The sequence below is a fragment of the Mauremys reevesii genome, linkage group 3 (genome assembly GCF_016161935.1).
Source record: "Mauremys reevesii isolate NIE-2019 linkage group 3, ASM1616193v1, whole genome shotgun sequence".
NCBI lineage: Eukaryota > Metazoa > Chordata > Testudines > Geoemydidae > Mauremys > Mauremys reevesii.
Window position 1 is genome coordinate 200,297,411 of NC_052625.1, and position 21,432 is coordinate 200,318,842.

Here is a 21,432-nt window from a genome sequence, read left to right on the forward strand (position 1 = left end):
CTGGGGCGCTGACGCGGGTGGACGTTCCCTCGCGGGACAAGGACACTTGGTGGGACGCCCCCCTCCCGAGGGCACTTGGATACCGAAGACGGCGATGGACGCGGCCGGAAGTCACGCTGCGCGGCTCCCCGGCTCCAGCGTCACCTAGCAACCATCGGAGGCGGCTTGAGGACATCGCGTCAGGTGGGCCCGCCACGCGCCCACACGGCACCGGCCGGCGCTGGGCCCAACCCCGCTCCAGGCAGGATCAATCCGACAGCCGTAGGGCTGCCCTGCAGTTGCCTGTGTAGCTTCCACGCCGCGCTGGGGGTGGTTGAGCGTTTTAATAGCACTCGGTTTATTCTACGTCCCTAGCAAGCCCCGCTTCCCCCTTGGAAAAGCGCCCTGTTTTGACTTGCCTTCCCTTTTAAGTCAGGCACATCTTCGGGCGCCCTATTCTGCGCCCGAGGGGAAGAAAGGCCCCGTTCTCCCAAGATGGCGGCGCCGGCTGGTTACCCGGGGGCTCTGCGCGCCGCTAGCTTAGAAGGCCCCAAAGATGGCGATGCTGGCAGAGCGTGAGTAGTGGGGCTGCTGCGGGGGGTTACAGCCGGCAAGGCGGGTGCAGGGAGAAATCATTAGGTGCCTGGGAAAGGGAGCTACCACTCTCTACGCCGGAGGGGTGTGGGGAGAAACCATAGCCGCTGAGGAGGTGGACACCACTAGGGATTGGGGGGAGGGGAGCGTGTCCGTGACGGAAGGATGGACGGAGTTATTGTGAGGGGTAGGGAGATACCACTATTCCTCCAGGGGGTGGGGGCGCCGCTCCCTGCTGCGTTCCTGTGTCCCGCTGGGCGATGTCCCCTCTGGAACCCTGGCTCCCTGCCCCGCCCGGGGTGCTCTGGGGCCCCGGCCCAGCGGTGGGGCTGCTGGGAGGAGCCCCTGGGCGCTACCAAAGCAAGGAGGGGGGGGGGAGGAACGTGCCTTGGCCCAGGCATTGGGGGAGCGAGTGGGGAGGCCCCTATGGGGGTCCTGCCTGCTGGGCCCCTCTGTGGGGCTTTGGGCAGGGTGGGCACTGGGCCCCAGCCCCTCTGTGGGTGGGGGCAGGGTGCTGGGTGGGGGCAGGGTGCTGTGTTGTTGGCCCCCCATGGGGTTGTTTCCCACACCAGCGTCGCTTCCCCCCCCCCCTAAAAGAGCCACCCATCTGAGGGGAAAACGCTCCTCATCGTGGCCCTTGGTGTGTGCCCGGACACTGCACTATGGTGTGAGCGCGCACATGGATGCCGTGGTGAAACACAGCCGTCTCTGGCGAGGAAGGGTGGCAACCGCTTAACGACGCACAGCAATTTAGGACAGGAAACGAACACTGCCTTATCCCCAGTGATGGCAAGAGGGGTTTTCTATTGTCAGAACAAAACTTCGTAGTATCTGCGTGAGAGAGTACCCTGACTGTGTAAAGACTTATACATATGCAGGAAGTTAAGAACATACTTGACATAGCCCCGCTGAACTCAAACAAGATTTGTGCTTAATGTTAAACGTTAGTATTATAGAGGTTTTGCATAAGGAGGGTGTATGTTCTTGTGGGAGAGGCTTTTTTTTAATTGAGTGTGCGGTAAACTGTTACCACTATTTGATTATTTAATGCTGCTGGATGATGGAATCAAGTTCGAGGTCTTGGTACATATCTTCAAAGCACTCAAGGGCCTGGACCCAGGATATGGAAAAGATCAGCTAAAGTTCCAAGATAAAGACTGTGATCAGCAACTTTGCTCTTCTGCTGCAATGGAAATCTCAAAGGCTATGTCTACACTGGCAATTGTATGACACAACTTGAGTCTTTCAGAGGTGTCCCCTCCTCCCCCGCCCCCCGACAAAAGTTTTGCCATGACAAGTGCCAGTGTGAACAGCGCGTTGTCGGCAGGAGCACTCTTGTTGGGGGTAGAAGTTTTTGTTGGCAGGAGAGCCAACAAACGGCAGCTACACTGCATGACTTTTAGCAGCACGGCTGTGGCGACACTGCCATGTCGCTAAAAGCTGTGTAGTGTAGACAAAGCCTAAGAGAGAGGCTTATTACTATGGTAAAACACTCATGGTCTGATCCTGAGATGTTTCCTATCTACCTAAGCCAATAATACCTGGTATTTATTTCAGTAAATACCAGGTATTATGAGATACTTAGCATAAGTGAGCAGGATTATAAGTAAAGATCTAGGCCAATTTAGGCTATATAACTGCTACAAAATTTTGTGCTTGATGCATACTAATGTATATGTGGTGCGGATAATACATATTACTGTAAAATATATATATAGATATGTGCTGGCCAGCATGTATTGGTCAACAGAATGTATAAAATAGTTTTTAATGCCTTTAGATGGTTATTGAAAGCTTAATTATTTATTGGGGCACTCAGAGCTTTTGAATGAGCATTCTTCTTTTCTTTTACTGTCAAATCTAAATAATATATTTCTGGAGGACTGGGGCCAGAATATGTAATGAATCTTAAAAGTTGTTTTTTTTTTAATTTGGGAGACATACTTCTGAGTTGATTTGAAAAAGTTATACCCAGAGAGCACAATTACATGTAAGTCCCCATCAGCATGGTTATTCAGAATTGTGCAGTATCCAATGTACAATAATTGAAAATTTAGTGCTGTGTTAACATTTATACTTGCATATACTGGGAAGCACTGAAATAGTTATTTAAAGAATAAATCTAATTACGTAGGGTTTGCCAGAACTCTGAATGTGTGACTAGCTTGTGGTAATTTTGAAGGCAGATTATGCACATTCATTTTTGTGTGTGCAGTTCTGGACCAAATTCAATCACTGTATTATCAATATTCATTCCAAAAGAGAGCAGGAGAACTATTTTTTATCCATCCACGTAGCTAAAACTCTTGTCCAAGCTCTCATTCTCTTGGTTCTCAATTACTGCAACATCCTTCTCTCTCGCCTTGACAAAAGCAACCTTGCCATGCTTTTATCCATTCAAAATGCTGCTGTAAAGACCATTTTCCTAGCCTGTTGTTTTAAGCATGTCACTCCTCTCTTTGCATCCCTCCACTGGCTCCCCCTTCTCTATCGCATCAAATATAAGCTGCTTATTGTCACTTTCAAGGCCCATCCCTAGCCTTACTTGTCATCTCTCATATCAAGATGTCAGCTCTTGCATCTGGTCAGCTCATGATGCTGCCTCCATCACCCATTTATAAATTTTCAAACTAAGATCTTCTGCTTTCTCCCATACTGCTCCTCACACTCAAGAGGCGCTTCCCATAACAATTGAAAAGCCACCTTGTTATCCTTTTTCAAGCATTCTCTGAGATGCTCCCAGTTCCATGTGCAGGGCCAGTTATACAGGCAGAATTGCAGAGTCTCAATGTGTGGATGAGACAATGGCGTAGGGAGGAGGGGTTTAGATTTATTAGGAACTGGGGAATCTTGGGAAATGGGATGTCTATACAGAAAGGACGGGCTCCACCTAAACCAAAATGGAACCAAATTGCTGGCACTTAACATTAAAAAGGTTGTAAAGCAATTTTTAAACTACGGGCTGGGGGAAAGCCGACAGGTGCGGAGGAGCACATGGTTCGGACATCCCTTAGGAGAGGATCTATTAATAACGAATCTCTATGTCCTAGTGAGGACGAGAGGATGGAAAATGATAAAATATAGGCAGGGTCTGATCAGAATCAGTCAAATAAAAAAGACTCCCATTCAATTACATTGTGTAATGTCAGACAGCTAAAAGGAGCGAGGTTTTTAAATTACCTCTATACCAGTGCTAGAAGTCTAAGTAATAAAATAGGTGAACTAGAGTGCCTCATATTAAATGAGAATATTGATATAATAGGCATCACAGAAACTTGGTGGAATGAGGATAATCAGTGGGATTCAGTAATATCAGGATACAAAATATATCGGAAGGACAGAACAGGTCGTGCTGGTGTGGGAGTGGCACTATATGTGAAAGAAAGCATAGAATCAAATGAAGTCAAAATTGTAAATGAATCAAACTGTACCATAGAATCTCTATGGATAGCAATTCCATGCTCTAATAATAAGAATATAGCAGTAGGGATATATTACCGACCACCTGACCAGGATGGTGATAGTGACTGTGAAATGCTCAGGGAGATTAGAGAGGCTACTAAAATAAAAAACACAATGATGATGATGATGATGGGGGATTTCAGTTATCCCCATATTGACTGGGTACATGTTACCTCAGGATGGGATGCTGAGATAAAGTTTCTTGACACCTTAAATGACTGCTTCTTGGAGCATCTTTTCCTGGAATCCACAAGAGAGGCCATTCTTGATTTAGTCCTAAGTGGAGCATAGGATCTGGTCCAAGAGATGAATATAGCTGGACCCCTTGGTAATAGTGACCATAATATAATTCAATTTAATATCCCTGTGGCAGGAAAAACACCACAGCAGCCCAAAACTGTAGCATATACTTTCAGAAAGGGGGAACTACATAAAAATGAGGAGGTTAGTTAAACAGAAATTAAAGTGTACAGCGCCAAAAGTGAAATTGGTGCAAGCTGCATGGAAACTTTTTAAGGATGCTATAATAGAGGCTCAACTTAAATGTATTCCCCAAATTAAAAAACATAGAGAACCAAAAAAGAGCCGCTGTGGCTAAACAACAAAGTAAAAGAAGCAGTGAGAGACAAAAAGGCATCCTTTAAAAAGTGGAAGTTAAATCCTAGTGAGGAAAATAGAAAAGAGCATAAACACTGGCAAATGAAGTGTAAAAATACAATTAAGAAGGCCGAAAAAGAATTTGAAGAACAGTTAGCCAAAGACTCAAAAAGTAATAGCAATTTTTTTTTAAGTACATCAGAAGCAGGAAGCTTCCTAAACAACCAGTGGGGCCACTGCACGATCAAGATGCTAAAGGAGCACTCAAGGACAATAAGGCCATTGCAGAGAAACTAAATGAATTCTTTGCATCCGTTTTCATGGCTGAGGATATGAGGGAGATTCCCAAATCTGAGCCATTCTTTTTAGGTGATAGATCTGAGGAACTGTCTCAGATTGAGGTATCATTAGAGGAGGTTTTGGAACAGATTGATAAATTAAGCAGCAATAAATCACCCGGCCAGATGGTATTCACCCAAGAGTTCTGAAGGAACTCAAATGTGAAATTGCAGAACTACTAACTGTAGTCTGTAACCTATCATTTAAATCAGCTTCTGTACCAGATGACTGGAGGATAGCTAATGTGACGCAAATTTTTAAAAAGGGATCCAGTGGTGATCCCGGCAATTACAGGGCTGTAAGCCTGACTTCAGTACCAAGCAAACTGGTTGAAACTATAATAAAGAACAATATTGTCAGACATAAAGATGAACATAATTTGTTGAGGAAGAGTCAACATGGTTTTAGTAAAGGGAAATCATGCCTCACCAATCTACTAGAATTCTTTGAGGGGGTCAACAAGCATGTGGACAAAGGGGATCCAGTGGATATAGTGTACTTAGATTTTCAGAAAGACTTTGACAAGGTCACTCACCAAAGGCTCTTATGCAAAATAAGCTGCCACGGCATAAGAGGGAAGGTGCTCTCATGGATTGGTAACTGGTTAAAAGATAGGAAACAGAAGGTAGGTATAAATGGTCAGTTTTCAGAATGGAGAGAGATAAATAGTGGTGTCCCCTAGGGGTCTGTTCTGGGACCAGTCCTATTCAACATATTCATAAATGATCTAGAAAAAGAGGTAAACAGTGAGGTGGTAAAATTTGCGAGATGATACAAAATTACTAAAGATAGTTAAGACCCAGGCAGACTGTGAAGAGCTACAAAAGGATCTCTCAAAATTGGGTGACTGGGCAAGAAAATGGCGGATGCAATTTCATGTTGATAAATGCAAAGTAATGCACATTGGAAAGCATAATTCCAACTATACATATAAAATGATGGGGTCTAAATTAGCTGTTCCCACTCAAGAAAGAGATCTTGGAGTCATTGTGGATAGTTCTCTGAAAACAACCACTCAATGTGCAGCGGCAGTCAAAAAAGCGAACAGAATGTTGGGAATAATTAAGAAAGGGATAGAAAATAGGACAGAAAATATCATGTTGCCTCTATATAAATCCATGGTACACCCAGATCTTGAATACTGTGTGCAGATGTGGTCACCCCATCTCAAAAAAGTTATATTGGAATTGGAAAAGGTTCAGAAAAGGGCAACAAAAATTATTAGTGATATGGAACGGCTATTGTCTGAGGAGAGATTAATAAGACTGGACTTTTCAGCTTGGAAAAGAGACAGCTAAGGGGAGATATGATTGAGGTCTATAAAATCATGATTGGTGTAGAGAAAGTAGATAAGTGTTGTTTAGTACTTCTCATAACACAAGAACTAGGGGTTACTAAATGAAATTAATAGGCAGCAAGTTTAAAACAAACAAAAGGAAGTATTTCTTCACACAACGCACAGTCAACCTGTGGAACTCCTTGCCAGAGGATGTCGTGAAGGCCAAGACCATAATAGGATTCAAAAAAGAACTAGATAAATTCATGGATGATAGGTCCATCAATGACTATTAGCCAGGATGGGCAGGAATGGTGTCCCTCGCCTCTGTTTGCCAGAAGCTGGGAATGGGCGACGGGATGGATCACTTAATGATTACCTGTTCTGTTCATTCCCACTGGGGCACCTGGCACTAGCCACTGTCAGAAGACAGGATACTGGGCTAGATGGACCTTTGGTCTGACCTAGTAGGGCCATTCTTATGTTAAAATTCTCCTCAAAACTCTCCTATACCATGATGCCTACAAAAAATTTGACACTGGTCAGGGTGCTGGTGTGCAGAGTATACTGCCTATCATGCTGTCCAATATTGTCATGTCGTGTCCTTGTACTGCCCTGTCAGTCTGTAGCTGTCTGTTGTCTCCTGTCTACTTAGACTGCAAGCTCTTTGTGGCAGGGATTGGTTTGGTTCTCTATTTGTACAGCACCTAGCGCAACAGGGTCTGATCCATGATTGGAGCTCCTAGGTATTACGTATCAGAGGGGTAGCCATGTTAGTCTGGATCTGTAAAAAGCGACAGAGTCCTATGGCGCCTTATAGACTCACAGACGTATTGGAGCATAAGCTTTTCTGGGTGAATGCCCACTTCGTCAGACGTGAAAAGAATAATCTAAAACAAGAGACAACAGATGGATTCAGATGGATAGATGGGAGGGCAAGGAGGGCAAGAACAGTAATGTTATTAGCCACCTCTTAGTGCAGTTTAGCAGCTGGAGACATGGAGGAGAGCCATTAGCACATCACCAACCAGCTCTCTGCCTGTAATTATTGAGTGCTCCATGGACCACAGTTTCAGAACTGCTAGTTCAGCGTCACATTCAGGGCTGCAGTTGGGCAAAAGGTGTGCAGGAACTGATCCATTGCAAACAGCACAGAGCTGGAGTTAGTGGAATAGCAAAAGGTGTCTTGAGTGAATGAAGTTTTTCTCCACTGGATGGTGCTGCTTGTCCAGGATATCAGTAGCACCTCCACAGTGTAATTCTTCAGGGGCAGTTTGATACAGCGGAGTGCTAGTGTTGGAACTGAATCACTTCGCTTGCAGGATGATAGGTAGTTTACATCTTCATTTTGGAAAGATTACAGTGAACAGACATCTCTGACAAAGAGAATTGTTCTTTCCAAAACTCCTTTGGAGGAGAAGGGATTTTTCACTAGGAGAGTGGTGAAGCACTGGAATGGGTTACCTAGGGAGGTGGTGGAATCTCCTTCCTTAGAGGTTTTTTAGATCAGGCTTGACAAAGCCCTGGCTGGGATGATTTAATTGGGGATTGGTCCTGCTTTAGCAGGGGGTTGGACTAGATGACCTCCTGAGGTCCCTTCCAACCCTGATATTCTATGATGGCTGCAGCACAGAGGTTGGATTCCTGGCTCTGCCACAGATTTCTTGTTTTTAACTAAGTCACTTCACTTCACTTCTCTGTGCTTGAGTTTTCCTATCTGTAAAATAGGACTAACACGTCTGCCTCAGAGAAATGTGAAGATTAGTACTCTGTCTGTAAAGTGATTTGAGATCCTGTGATTGAAGGTGCCAGGAAAGTGTTACAGATTTCAGCTTTGAGAAGCTACTCTACTAGGTCTTGGAACCAGGGTTCTCTGGGGAGTATGAACCATAAAGCATCTTAGATATATGTGGCAGCTTTACACCTGTGTAGGATGTACCAGTTTAATTCCTCAGGTTTTGTTAAGCCATCATCCTGCATAATAGTTACAATAGACAGAAGAGGAGGGTTCTGCAGATGTTATAGCCGGTAGGAAGTGCTGAACAGGTGGGATTATAGTGATTTGAGGAAGGTGAAAGAAGAACAATGATGAGGAGACTTCAGGCTAAAGGGGTACAGGAAAAGGGACAGTGTAAGACGTGGAATTGGGAAGGAGACATTAGTGTACTTGAAACCTTCCGTATGTGTGTGACTATGTCCTCTTGAATTGATCCTCCTATGCTGCACTGGTTGACTTTTTTTAAAAGTACAACTTTCTGTGGCTTAAAGGGACACTGGCCAAGATTTTCAAATGTTGTGAGATTCAATGTTCAGTTCAATTTTCAGAGGACTGGTGATCATTATTTTTTGAAATCAGGTTTCTTTGAGGTGTGTTAAGTTGGTTGCCCAAAATCACTAGTTAGCTTTGTAAATTTTGGCCAGCATCCACATAACTCCTTTTGGTTGAGATTTTCAAATTAGCCTAAGGAGGTGAAGTGCCCAGTTCCCAGTGAAGATCTGTGAGAGTGTTGGGCACTTGGCATATTTAGGCCCTTTTGATCATCTCAGCCACTTTGTGTTTATCTGTAAACACAAACAGTCTGTATGTTGTTGGTATCACTGTAGATTATCCACACTAACAGAGCTTTAGACTTTTCTCCCTTTATGCTCTATTAACTTCTTGAATTTTTACTCAACTTGGATAGTGAAAACAGGCTGATCAGTTTCACTTATGGAAAAGCATACCGGAAGTCACATAGAGATCTCTCTAGAAACCTCTAAAGTTTTCCAGAGAATGAGATCCTTTCTAGTGGTATTTAACCATCTGATGGAATTTTGGGGTATTCCATCAGCAGGGTATAATTTCCTCTTAAATCCAATAGGACTTTTCTTGAGGGTGGTTTTTCTGTACTGCACAGGGTAGTTACTAGCGCTTCTAATGCTGCCTGGAAACTTTAATGTTAAAAAACACAATTAATTTTGTAATTTTGTTCATCGCTGTGTTTTGTGGATTTTTTTTTTTTTAAGTCGGAGTGTTTTTTTAGAAGAACCAGAATTGGGGCCGAAACCAAATTGTGATCCTGTACTCTTGTTCCTATTTACCACAGGTGCATTTAGAGGAATGATGGTCTTGTAGTTAAAGCATGGAATTGTGACTCGGGAATTGGGTTCAATTCCTGGCTCAGCCACAGAATTTTTATGATCTTGAGCAAGCCATTTATCTCTCTGTGCCTCCATCTGTAAAATGAGGGGAATAATACTTCCTTTTTCTGTTTAGGCCCTGATCCTGCAGACAGTTATGCACATGCTTAACTTTGCTATGCCAGCTTCACTTCGTTGGTTTCAGTGGAAGTTAAGCATGTGCATAATTGTTTGTAGGATTGTAAGCTTTTCAAAGCAGAGGATCTTTCTTACTGTGTCTGAGCACAATGTGGCCTTCACCCTCATTTGGAGACTCTAGGTGGGTGCAACTGTAATACAAATAATAATGTCATCTGAGTTCTCAGATAAATTAGCCATTCTCTGTGCAGCCCTTGAAAGTTTTCATCACATTGGGGCTTGTTCTGTACTTGTTTGAATAAGCAGGCGTCTGTGACTAGTTATGTTTAGGTTTGTTTTTTTTTTAATTAAAGCAGTGATTAGATTTACTATATTCTGACATTCAGGGAGGAAGGATGGTCCAGTGATTAGGGCACTAGCCTAGAACTTGGGAGACCTGAATTTGAGTCGCTGCTCTGCCACATACTTCCTGTGTGACCTTGGGCAAGTCTCAGTCTCTCTGTGCTTCAGCTCCCTGTCTGAACAGTGGGGCTAATAGCACTTCCTTACTTCACAGAAGTGTTTTGAAGATAAATACATTGAAGATTGAGATGCTCAGATACTTTGATAATAGGGACTATATAAGTCTGTTTTAGATTCTGTTTGGAGGGAAAATAATGTCTTGACTTTTTTTTTTTTGTAATTGCATTATCAGCTTCTGTGATATTAAATGGAGCATAACATTTTTTCCCCCCTGCTGTAGCCCGTAAAAAGCAGAAGTGGTCCGTGGATCCTAGAAACAGCGCCTGGAGTAAAGATGAATCCAAATTTGGCCAGAAGATGTTGGAAAAAATGGGATGGTCCAAAGGAAAGGTATGGTCTAAAGGGAAGTAAGTGGACTTGCAGAAAAGCAAACTCTCAGGTGTTGCAGAATTTGAAATACTGAGAGAGATCTGGATACAGGAATTCCAGGCAGCTCTTAGGCCTGTAGTTGATAGGGCCATATCCTTTTTAGTAGGTACTTTACTGTTACCCCCTGCTACTGATTTCTGGATCTCTCCTGCTGTCCTGGTTCCTTTTTTTTCCCCTGTTCTGCTCTCTTTTGATAAGGAGATGGGTGACCCCAATTCAGAACTGCAGGAGCTACAGATGGGCCTCCCAAATGCTGACAGCTGCTTGGGGTGTAAGATGGAGCAGCTCCTGAAGCTTCTCTAACTTTTGACAGCTTTCAGTGACCCCTTATGATCTGCTCTTCCAACAGAATAGCCAGAGCATTGCATCAAGCCACAACTCTTCCCACCCCAGGAATGCTCCTATGGTAGAGAGCTCTGGGTGGAGGCCAGTGATCTTCCAATGCCAGAAATATTCCCTGTTGGCCAATAAAGACATCTCTACTACCTCTTTACAGTGGCTCAACTTCTATAGAGACCCCACAGAGCCCAGAACTGAGGCCTGTGTCTCTTCAGCATTTCCAGGTGCTAGTTACCTGACTAAACGCAAAAGAGAATAGTCTTCGTTGTTTTTGTTTTTAAAGGCATCTCTCATCTCGGATATTCCTCATCCACCATTTATAAAACAATATTAGTTGGGGCTTTCTTGAGTTTAGGAGACTCACAGAACTTCTGATGAAAGAACAGAGGTACTCCTGAATTTCTCACAGTAACTGTGTTGACTTGGGGAAGTTGCTTAAAGAAAAGAGGTTTTTAACTGGCTCTGATTTTGCACTTAGTTGCTGGAGCAGAATTTCGCATACAGACTGCAACAGGTAGGGCCTGATCCCAAACCCATTGACATCAATGAGTCCATTGGCTTCTATAGGTTTTCTAACTGTGATTAATTAACTTCTTGATTTGTAAGCACAAATGCACATTTGTTAGTGCTTTTAATGTGATGTGAAAATAAGTATGAAAGCCATGGGATTTTAAAACTGAGATTGAAAGGATGCTGTCAAACATTCTGCTCACATTGGATAAAATCATGCTGGCAACAGCCATGTCCAAGCACAGCTGTTATCTTAACTAAAGTGGACAGAATTTTTTTCCGAAGTATCCTAAAACCATGCTATAAGTCCTGCCTACACTGGAATTACAGCTAAAGTGGGGAAGATCGGTTACAACACAGACCCAATAGATGTATGTGGCAGTGAGAGGAATCTGGCTAGCATAGTTTTTAAAACAAAATTCACTGTCTGCTGGGCCCATGTTAGCAACAGTCATGTTTAAATATGAGTTATTGCTACATAAAACAGGTTTTCAACCATAGGCCTCATCTACACTACTCCCAAATACCGTGATGTGGCCTACAAGTGTTCTTATGTGACTTCTCCTTATCTGTGTGGCTAGGAAATAATAAACAGGCTAGAGAATGAGGTCTTATCTTTGATCGGTACCTTGGCTAAAACATGGTATCCTAGCATGGGCTTAGCATGTTTGGTTTTCCTGCCACCTGGGCAAGAAAATACATATTGGGCCCCAAACATATTTCCTTACTGAATTTAAACACTGTTAGTTTTTAGTATGGACAAAGCCAAGATCTGAAGTCCTGACTTGCCCCCAAACTCTTCATGGACAAGCAAATAGTAACAAAATTGTGTGTGAGAATGCAATGGAGGAAGGAAAAAGGTAAGGAAATGGGTCCTGCTGAGTTCCAGTTAGAGTCCATTACATTTTTATTTGCCTCACTCTAACCTCTCTCTGCAAGTTCAGTATTCTTCGTTTCCTGTTTGGCAGTTGTTTAACTAAGCACAACAATTACATCTTCCACCCCTGAGGTGGATGCATTTCTGTGGTGAGAGAAGCATTCCCAATGTGTGCTCTCTCTTTCTGTGTTCAAAGTTGTAAAGCACTGCAGGATCACCTAGAAATGTAAGGTGGTGTCCTGATTAATCATGCACAACTCAGTGATATTACAACTTTGGTGTTTTGAGAGGGACATAAACAATAAGTTAAAAATACACAAATTCTCAATGTGCTGCTTATAGCATTTGCCTGAATTAAATCATAGGCTAGAAAATAAATAATATAAATTGTGTCTTGTCTGTATTTCAAAAACAAATGGTCTTTCGGTGTGATACCTATATTTATCTTTAGTGTTGCTCCTGAAAAAAGCTTACAATTTGCCTTATATTCTCATTAGGGTCTTGGGGTTCAGGAACAAGGGAGCACAGAGCACATCAAGGTTCAAGTGAAAAACAACACACTTGGTTTAGGAGCAGCCATAAATTATGAGGTGAGTATTAGTTAGCTTTGCTGCCAACCCAGGTAAGAGTGTGCTGATTGTTGACAGCCCCTTTATGTAATGGGAAGGGAGTGAAATCTATCATCAAGTTTGTGTGGTGTCGGGATAATGATGAACATCTCACAGAAGAGAGAAACCAGCTAACAGCGGTATTGGTACAGTTGTGTCCTCTTGGGTTTTTTTGGGGAGGATGTTGGAGCGAGGAGGCAGTGGTGAATAATGGGGAGTAGGCTGCTCAGAGATGCCACTTCCCACAGACAACTGAAATGTTTGTTTGCTGGTAGATATCCCTTTGTCTCCTTTTACTAGGCCTGGTTTTGTGCCTTCCTGTCATTCTGCTCCCTATTCCTGGAACAGTCCCCATTTCCCGTTGGCAGTCGTGGGTTTGCGCAGAATGTGGGATCGAGCCCTAAAGGCGCTGTCTGAGTCAACATCTGAACTGACTTTGTGTGTTCTCATCTTTTGTGCTGCAGGAAAATTATGTTAGCATTTCCTGCCTGTAGCTGAAAACAACTTGCCCAGACTGGGGCATGACAGAGCCAACAACAACTCAGTATTGTTTGAAGACTTTACAGCGCAACTCGTAGGCACTTGGAGCGAACTTAACGAGCTGTAGTTAGTGTTTCTACCTGTGAAACTTCAGGGGATTCCTAGTTACCCTTTGATGTTTAGAGCTAGAGGATGTAGAGTGAGACTCTGATAGACCTTTTGATAGGATCTTTTGCCTCTTATTCACTTGGGTGCTATTTACAGGACAACTGGATTGCTCATCAAGATGACTTCAACCAACTTCTGGCTGAACTGAATAATTGCCACGGGCAAGGTGAATCAGGTATGTTAATACTTCGCTATATTAGGTGCTGGAAGTTTCACTGAGAATTTCCTCTATTTTTCATTTCTTAAAAGGCAAATTAAAGTCCAGTCCTGTGGGCTGGCGATACTTCTTGCACAGTGCTCATCCCCCTTCAACTCTCATTAAAATGAATGGGAACAGAGGGCTCAATGCCATGCAGAACCAGGGTGTTGATTTTGATGAGAATGTATATGAATTTCATTTAAATTCCATAGATTGTAATGGGCTTTGAATCAGGCCCTGGTTAGGGCTTTTCAATAGAAAAGGCAGACGGATGTGTTCCCTTTATCTGGTGGGATATGCAGAAGCAGCAGCTGGCCACTGAAAAACAGCCTGAGGCAGTTCAAAGGCGTGTGACACAAACATTCTCCATTGCCACACTTTACCTCTTGTCAGCCTCATTGATGAAGAATTGTGTCTGGCTTTTACCTAGTGGCAGTTTCTTCAGCGTTTCCCTTTTTCTGCCCTGGAGAAACTGCTGTTTACATGAGCTGGGGTCAAAACCTACGTACTCTTGAAATATGGTGGGGTAATGTGATTTAGTTGGGCGAAAGGGAAGGACATGCAGAAGCAGGAAACTTGTCAAAAATGTCCGAAAAGAGCTGTCTCTTAGTCTCAGAAAGTACTTGGGCCTGGTCTGTGCACATGCTGGTTTAAATAATAGGAACAAACTAAACTGATAGAAGCAAGATTTAAAACAGTGCAAGCGTCCACATAGTGCTGGATAAGTTTAACTAACTCAATCTACTATCCTGCCTTTGCTTAGACTGGGGCAATTTTTATGTGCTGACAAGCCGTTGGGCTCCAGGTCTGCAACCGTTAGTTCCCTGGTGGGGCCCCATTAAAGTCAGTGGGGTTCTGCCTGGGTGCAGCGTCTGGTCACAAATTATCAGTTGCAGTATGTTGGCCTTAGTGAATTTATTCAAAATATTCAGAGCAAACTGTAGCTGCTAATGAGTTAATCCTAAAAATGACAGCAAGAGTGTGGGGTTATTTTGGAGTTACAAGGAAGATCAAAATCAGTTTTTATGGTGGAGAAACTACAATCTCCCCTTAATAAGCCGCACACCTACAGGGCTGCGACTGGTATCCTGGTCCTCAAACTCTAAGGGCCAGATTTTTAAAGGTATTTAGGTGTCTAAAGATATAGAGAGGTGCCTGGGTCATTTTCAAAGTGTCTAGTTCTTAACTTCCATGGAATTTAGGTGCCTTTAAAGATCCCACTGGGAACCTCTCTACATCTTCAGGAATCTGAATACAATTAAAAATCTGATCATAAAATCCTACTGAGCTACAGGAAGTTCCGTTAGCTGTAACCCCTGGGAAGACCCTAATGTTCTTTGTAAGTTGATGCCATCCATTAAGTGCTTTTAAAGGTGGGCAAGTGTCACTAACCCCATTTTTACAAATATGGAAACTGAGGACCAGAGAGGCTTAAATGGCTCATCCAAGGATGCACAGTGAGTTAGTGACATTGAAGGAAGCTGTCCTGGTTCCTAGTCCTGGGCTGTATCCCCTAGGTAGACCATTGTGACCTCTCCAAAGTTCTATGCTGTGCTAAGTTTTGAAGACCCTTGATATCGAAAGATATTTATGCTTGGCTCACCCCCATGGTATCTGAGCACCCATTTCGTAGTTCAGTAGTCACGAAAAGTGAATAGGATATGGACATAAAGCAGATTTGTTTTTAAAATGAGGGTGAATATTTCTGCAGCATTCGCCCAGCCCTAATACTGAGTCTCAGTAGTGTAGAGGAGGTGATAATGCATCTCTCCAGTGAAAGCTCCATAGATAAAATTCCTGATGTTGGATACTGAAGTTCCACCTTACAGCCACAAGAGGGTGCTGATGTCACTCTTGCTGGAAGTGTGAGATTGCGATTGACACTCCACTGAGAATTCTTATTTCTGAGAATGTTTTGTGTTCCCCCTGGATTAGACAGCAGTGGATTCACGTACCTAATCCTTGTTTGGGATGCTGCTATTATGATGCTCAGTTTCCACACAGGACCTGTCTTTAAGGGCTTTCAACTCTGTCTGCAGCAAATTCTTTATAGCCTCAGATTTGCTAGACCTGTGAGTAACTAGTTATTTACTAGTAATTTAAACAGATTTTCAGTTTAAATGCAATAGGGGCTGGATGGATCAGGGAGTGATCATGGGTTATTAGCTTTTCCCCTCTAGGTTGCTGGTTTAACTCCAGCTCAGTCATTCTTAATTCCAGGCAGTGCCACCTGTTCTAGTCCATGGAGGGTAATGGGTTTGCACAGGTTCACCAAGGGACTAATTTTGTCTGCAGATCCTTGATTACAGGTGAGGGTGCGTGAGAATGAAGGAACCCAGCTTGGTTCTTGGTACCCAGGCTGAGTCTGCAGGCCTAGCAGTTAGAAAATACATCTTAACTTATAAACTGATGACGATGAGAGGGATAGCTCAGTGGTTTGCGCATTGGCTTGCTAAACCCAGGGTTGTGAGTTCAATCCTTGAGGGGACCATTTAGGAAACTGGGGTAAAAATCTGTGTGGGGATTGGTCCTGCTTTGAGCAGGGCATTGGACTAGATGACCTCCTGAGGTCCCTTCCAACCCTGATATTCTATGATAATAACACTTCTATGATAGTATTGTGGTAGCAGGTAGGAGCCCTAGTCGAGGACCAGGACCACACTGTTAGGTGCTATGCGAACACAGAACAAAAAGCCGTGAAGAGCTTACAGTCTAAGCATAAAATGAGACAACAGATGGGTACAGGCAGATGAGGGAGCACCAGGAAACAGTGGGATGATATTGATCAGCATGATAGGTAGGGTCTCTGCAGATCTGCAGCCTAACTGTTATCAGGGTTTTTTTTAAGCATCCTAGCATAGGAGTTGGGGGTGGACAACGAGATAGCTTTGTGGATGTTTATGAGGAATTCCTCTGAAGCGTGTGGGACAGCATGGGAGAAGGCATGAAGGTGCTTGTTTGAAAATTGAATAAGTGGATGATGGAGACTGGCATGATGGGCTGATCAGAGGTGAGTAGCAACCTCTTGATGCTAAATGAGAGATGCTAGGAAGGGTGGGAATTGGCCATGAAAAGCCTTGGAAAGGAAGAGAAGCAGCCTATGAGTGATTGCACTAGAAAAATGGGAGTCACTGAGAGATGATCACAGAACCTCACAATGCCGTTTCCAGCCGCTTTTCAGGGTAGTACCCTAACTTAAAGTCGCTCCTATATATCAGTGTGTTTGTCTTCAAGAATTCCTTTTAGATGAATTGGTATGGTGGGCAACAAATGATAACAACAGACTCTATCTAGGGGTTGTACATAAAGACAATGTAAAGCACTTAGAAGCAATCAGGTTGGCGGGCCATTGTTCTAGGCACTGTTGCCATATAAATGTTTAGTAACAAGACACTGTCCCTGCTCTGAAGAACTTGCATCTTTTTTTTCAAATTACTTTTATAACAATTGGGGGTAACAATAGCTGGGAAGTGGGGTAATAAGATCATTTGGTAACGTATCTTGAACAGCACTTACCATGCTCCTTTGATGTTATGTTGTGACTGGTTGTTGGGACATGGCCCTAAATCGTTGTGTTAAATATACTGATGTTTGAGTTTAGTGGTTAGCGTTTGTCTAATGGAAACGTAACCTTTGTGTTTTAGAGCCCTCTAGCGAGCAGAAGAAGACATTCAGTCTTGAAGAGAAATCCAGATCCTCCAGGAAACGTGTTCATTATATGAAGTTTGCAAAAGGTATGGGGCACATTGTTGTTCTTCCATGAACTGCAGGGTTATAAATATCTATGTACCAGGATGACACATACCCTCTGACTTACATTTGGCATTAGACACATCCATGTGGCAACCAGCTTTAAATTATAATACAGCCTTCCTGCTTTATTTGGCAGTTTATGTTGGCTTTAGGCTGGTATTCTTGAATAATTCAATCATTGTCTGTAGGAAGCTGCTATTTAATAAGGAAGGGTGACTATTTTGAATGGTATAAAAGAAAAAACACAATGGTCCATGTGTTGAAAGAACTAACTAAAAGTTGTTGCTTGGACATCTGTACAGCTATATCCTGTGCAATCATGATAGCCCCTCTTAGTGGTCATGTGTGTAAGATCAGTGATAAGCTTACACTTGATTGCAGTAAGAGGAAAGCCCTGTTACCAGGTCTTCTCTCTATCATTGATCATTGGTCTAAGTCACCCAAATAATTGAATTTAACTCCTGAAGTTTTGATTTTTTTTCTTCGTGATAACTTGATAACAGCCATCCTCTGCTTCTGGCTTTTCTTTAATAGTAATCCTATCTCTCTATCAGTTCTCTCTCTCTCTCTCTCTGTAAGTAAATAAAAATGTCATTGGAGTTGATTCTACCCATACATACTATTTTCCACTAATGGGTACTTTGTTAAAATATAATCCCCGGTATAATGTTGTGTTACACTAGTGAATGCATCACATAAAATAGTGGCAGTTGATTTCTGAATGGGGCCATATTTTAGTATTGGGGCTCCACCAAAGGCTGCAGCTAACTTTTGGTGGCATCTCGAGATGTCACATCACTCCTCCTTTCTTCCCCTTCCTCTGCTTTGTCTACCACTCCTGTATTCAGACAGCGTAGTATGCAGATGGGGATAAAGCTTATTGTAGGGCCTGAAGCATCACTGCCCTGCCCTTGAAAACGTTTTTAGAGACCTGTGAGCTTGGGGCAATCTGATACTTTCCAACGGTAGAAGTTTTGCTCTTCATGAGCCAAGATTAACCCCCACCACACCCCCCAGCCTCGATGGCTACACTGTATCTAGAGAAGAAGACACAATGCTGTCAGAGGCAGGGATATCCATCCAGAGTTCGAGGAGACGCTTTCTCCCTGCGCTCGCCCTGTCTGTAGGGGGACACAGACCATGCCTCCCTCTAGCTTGGTGCAGCCTTCTCCACCCTGCTGCATCCAGTCAGCAGCATGTCCATCAAGGTGGAGGGAGAGGGGGTAGGGCCAGGACTCCACCCCTTCCCTGGCCTCTTTGGGATGACTTGAGGGAGTGCAGAGAGACTTTTTTTGTCTGTCTGAGGACAGGCACTACAGTGGGCTTCTTGTGCCCCCTTGCTGCCTCATCCCTACCCATTCCTCCCTCTGCAAAAGGGCCAAGGACAATCAGCGTTTAGCATGTTGTCCCTGTCTCTCCCCCAGCCCCCAAGGCTTCTGGAACCCCACTGTTCACTTTTGACATTGTCCAAATGAATAATGGCTGCATTGCTTTGCTCTCCCCTCCCCACCCCTCCAGGAAAGGATCTCTCTTCCCGCAGTGAAGATGACCTGTCCTGCATTTTTGGGAAACGACAGAGTACAAAAACTGAGGTAAATCATATGAATGTAGAACTGGGAAGGACCCCCTGGGTCATCAAGTCCAGTCCCCTGCTATCACAGGCAACCCTGTCATAAAATCCTGTTTATAAACGGACCAAGTTTCATCTCAAAACTAGTTAGGGCAGTGGTGTGCAACCCACGAGCTGCACGCCGCCCGTCGGGGTAATCCGCTGGTGACCCGTCAGACAGTTTGTTTACATTTGCACGGTCGCCTGCAGCTCCCAGTGGCCGCGGTTTGACGTTCCTGGCCAGTGGGAGCTGGAGGAAGCGGCAGCCAGCATGTCCCTGCAGGTCGACAGGCCAGTACGTCTTTCTTGATCGTGGGTTCAACAGTATAAATCATTCCTCTTCCTTTAACATTTTTCCCTTTAAAGAAACCCATGCACATATCCAAATGCCTTGGTGCAAGTGAGATTTTTACATACTCTTCAAGAGCAATGGCTTTAAAGCCCCCATTAAAGCTCTGAATGGAAGGGCAAGCTTTTAACTGTTGGGTGAAAAGAGTGAGTTTAGTGGATGTTTTAATGATCTACTGCGGGCATGGCATAACTTCTCTACAAATCAGTCAGTATTAAGAATTTTGTTTTTCCTTTTACACTCTTATTTGCAGTATAGAATGCATAGTAGCTATCTGTTGTTGTTCGAGTTGCAGATTATGTACATATTGTAAATATAAAGTACAATAGTTAGCAAAAACTGACCAAACTCAGCAAAACAGCAACTTATGTTTCCACAAGAGAGCTGAATATTTACAAATTCTAAACCTGAGGAGCTTTTTAATGTCACCTTAAATATGGTGGCTTGGTTTTCACTTTTGTTGTTCGGTATGCAGTACACACAGGCATAAATGAGTTCTGCTATTAAATATCTCCCAGGGACTCTTTGTTCCTTCAGGTAGGTAAAATGTGAAGTCCAAATTGGCACTTATAGACTCACCTATGTGAGTTCTGTAGGTCACAGCTAGGTTTGCACTTAATGTTTCAGTAGCATTTTGCTGTTATGGGGAGGGTGACTGTCTTATGAATATGCAGAGTGATTCCCTTGTGCAGGAACATGACTAGTGCAACCAGGCAAGTGTTTTGGCAATACTGATGATCACTAGTGTGCACACACAGAAGGGACAAAAAAACGTGTCACAGGGATTATACTGCTAATCCTGTGGGCACTCTGAAGTTGGTTGTGGTTAGAGGGAAGTCTGGAGCCTGTGTTTGAACTGAGAGGATTTCTTGAATACCATATGTGATGGAGCTAGACTATGCAGAGCCTTGTGCCAGCTTCAATCAAAAACATTTTAAAGCTGTTCTACAGCTTCACGGGAAGCCAGTGACAGGGAGCTTGGGAATAGTGTGCTAGGAGATCCTGTCTCTGGTGAGTGTTGTAACAGTAAAGATCTCTAGGCTATCAAAACTATAGCACCCCCATGAGATTGCAGGCTGTAACCCAAACTAGGATACACTGCCTTGCTGTTCTCCTACAATTTACCATTTAAAATTTTTTTTGGTTTTAAATAAATGAAATCTTGGCAGGGAGAGAAAGTGGGTAACAGATCTGCTTCTTATGATAAGAATTCCCCAAACTGCAAGAATAACGCTACCATTAATTGAAATAACTGAGGCTAGAAGAGACTTAAAACCAAGAACCGTCCTGTCTTGTCAGCAACTGAGAGTCATAATCCAGACCTTCATTTTACAAGCCACATCATTTGGACTTGATGGATAACAGTTTGGGGAGACTCCATCAGCCACAATATAGCTGATCTTAATGATCCATTAATTTATTGCAGTTTTGAAATTAGCTTTTGGACTTCAAGTCCATAGCAGCCACCAGCGGCCTAAGCTATCATATGCCTTCAGTAGTTGAGCCCCCTTGATTAACGTCTCCTATTAGCTGTATGGCCATGGGCTCTCTTGTTGAGGTACTGCCACCTGATAGCTCAAGGTGTAGCAGAACCTGCTGAGACTTGTAGTCTTTTTATAGTCTTCATCACCACATTAAATTTAAGGAACTCATGGATCACATTTTGCCCAGAGTTATCCAAACAGTGATCTCACTGTAGAATCGTAGAGCTGTAGGACTGGAAGGGATGCTGGGAAGTCATCAAGTCCAACCCCTTGTGCTGTGGCAGGACCAAGTAAACCTAGACCATCCCTGACAAGGTGTTTGTCCAACCCGTTCTTAAAAAAATTCCAATGATGGGGATTCCACAACCTCCCTTGGAAGTGTATTCCAGAGCTTAACCACCCTTAGAGTTAGAGAGTTTTTCCTAATAACTTATATCTCCCTCACTGCAGAATAAGCCCATTACTACCACTTCTACCTTCAGTAGACATGGAAAGCAATTGATCACAGTCCTTTTTGTAACATATTTGAAGATTGTCAGGTCCCCTCTCAGTCTTCTTTTCTCAAGACTTCATGTGCCTAGTGTTTTTAGCCGTTCCTTATAGGTCAGGTTCTCTAAACCATTTATTTTTGTTGCGCTCCTTTCAACTCTCTCCAATTTT

The 21,432-nt window shown here is 43.4% G+C and overlaps 1 protein-coding gene across 3 annotated transcripts in view; it reads left to right on the forward strand.

The window, feature by feature from the left end:
- Nucleotides 1–208: 208 nt before the first annotated feature.
- PINX1 (PIN2 (TERF1) interacting telomerase inhibitor 1) overlaps nt 209–21,432 on the forward strand; it is a 79,182-nt gene continuing 57,958 nt past the window's right edge. Inside the window, exons 1-6 of one of the 3 annotated variants that reach the window (XM_039528252.1) lie at nt 209–554; nt 10,248–10,357; nt 12,620–12,712; nt 13,475–13,553; nt 17,222–17,311; nt 18,849–18,922. In XM_039528252.1, coding sequence (XP_039384186.1) covers nt 536–554; nt 10,248–10,357; nt 12,620–12,712; nt 13,475–13,553; nt 17,222–17,311; nt 18,849–18,922 — 465 coding nt within the window. In that variant the 5' untranslated portion in view covers nt 209–535. Of the gene's footprint in view, nt 555–656; nt 761–1,179; nt 1,517–10,247; nt 10,358–12,619; nt 12,713–13,474; nt 13,554–17,221; nt 17,312–18,848; nt 18,923–21,432 lie in introns of those variants that run through there. The other 2 variants (XM_039528251.1, XM_039528253.1) reach the window with 2 other exon arrangements.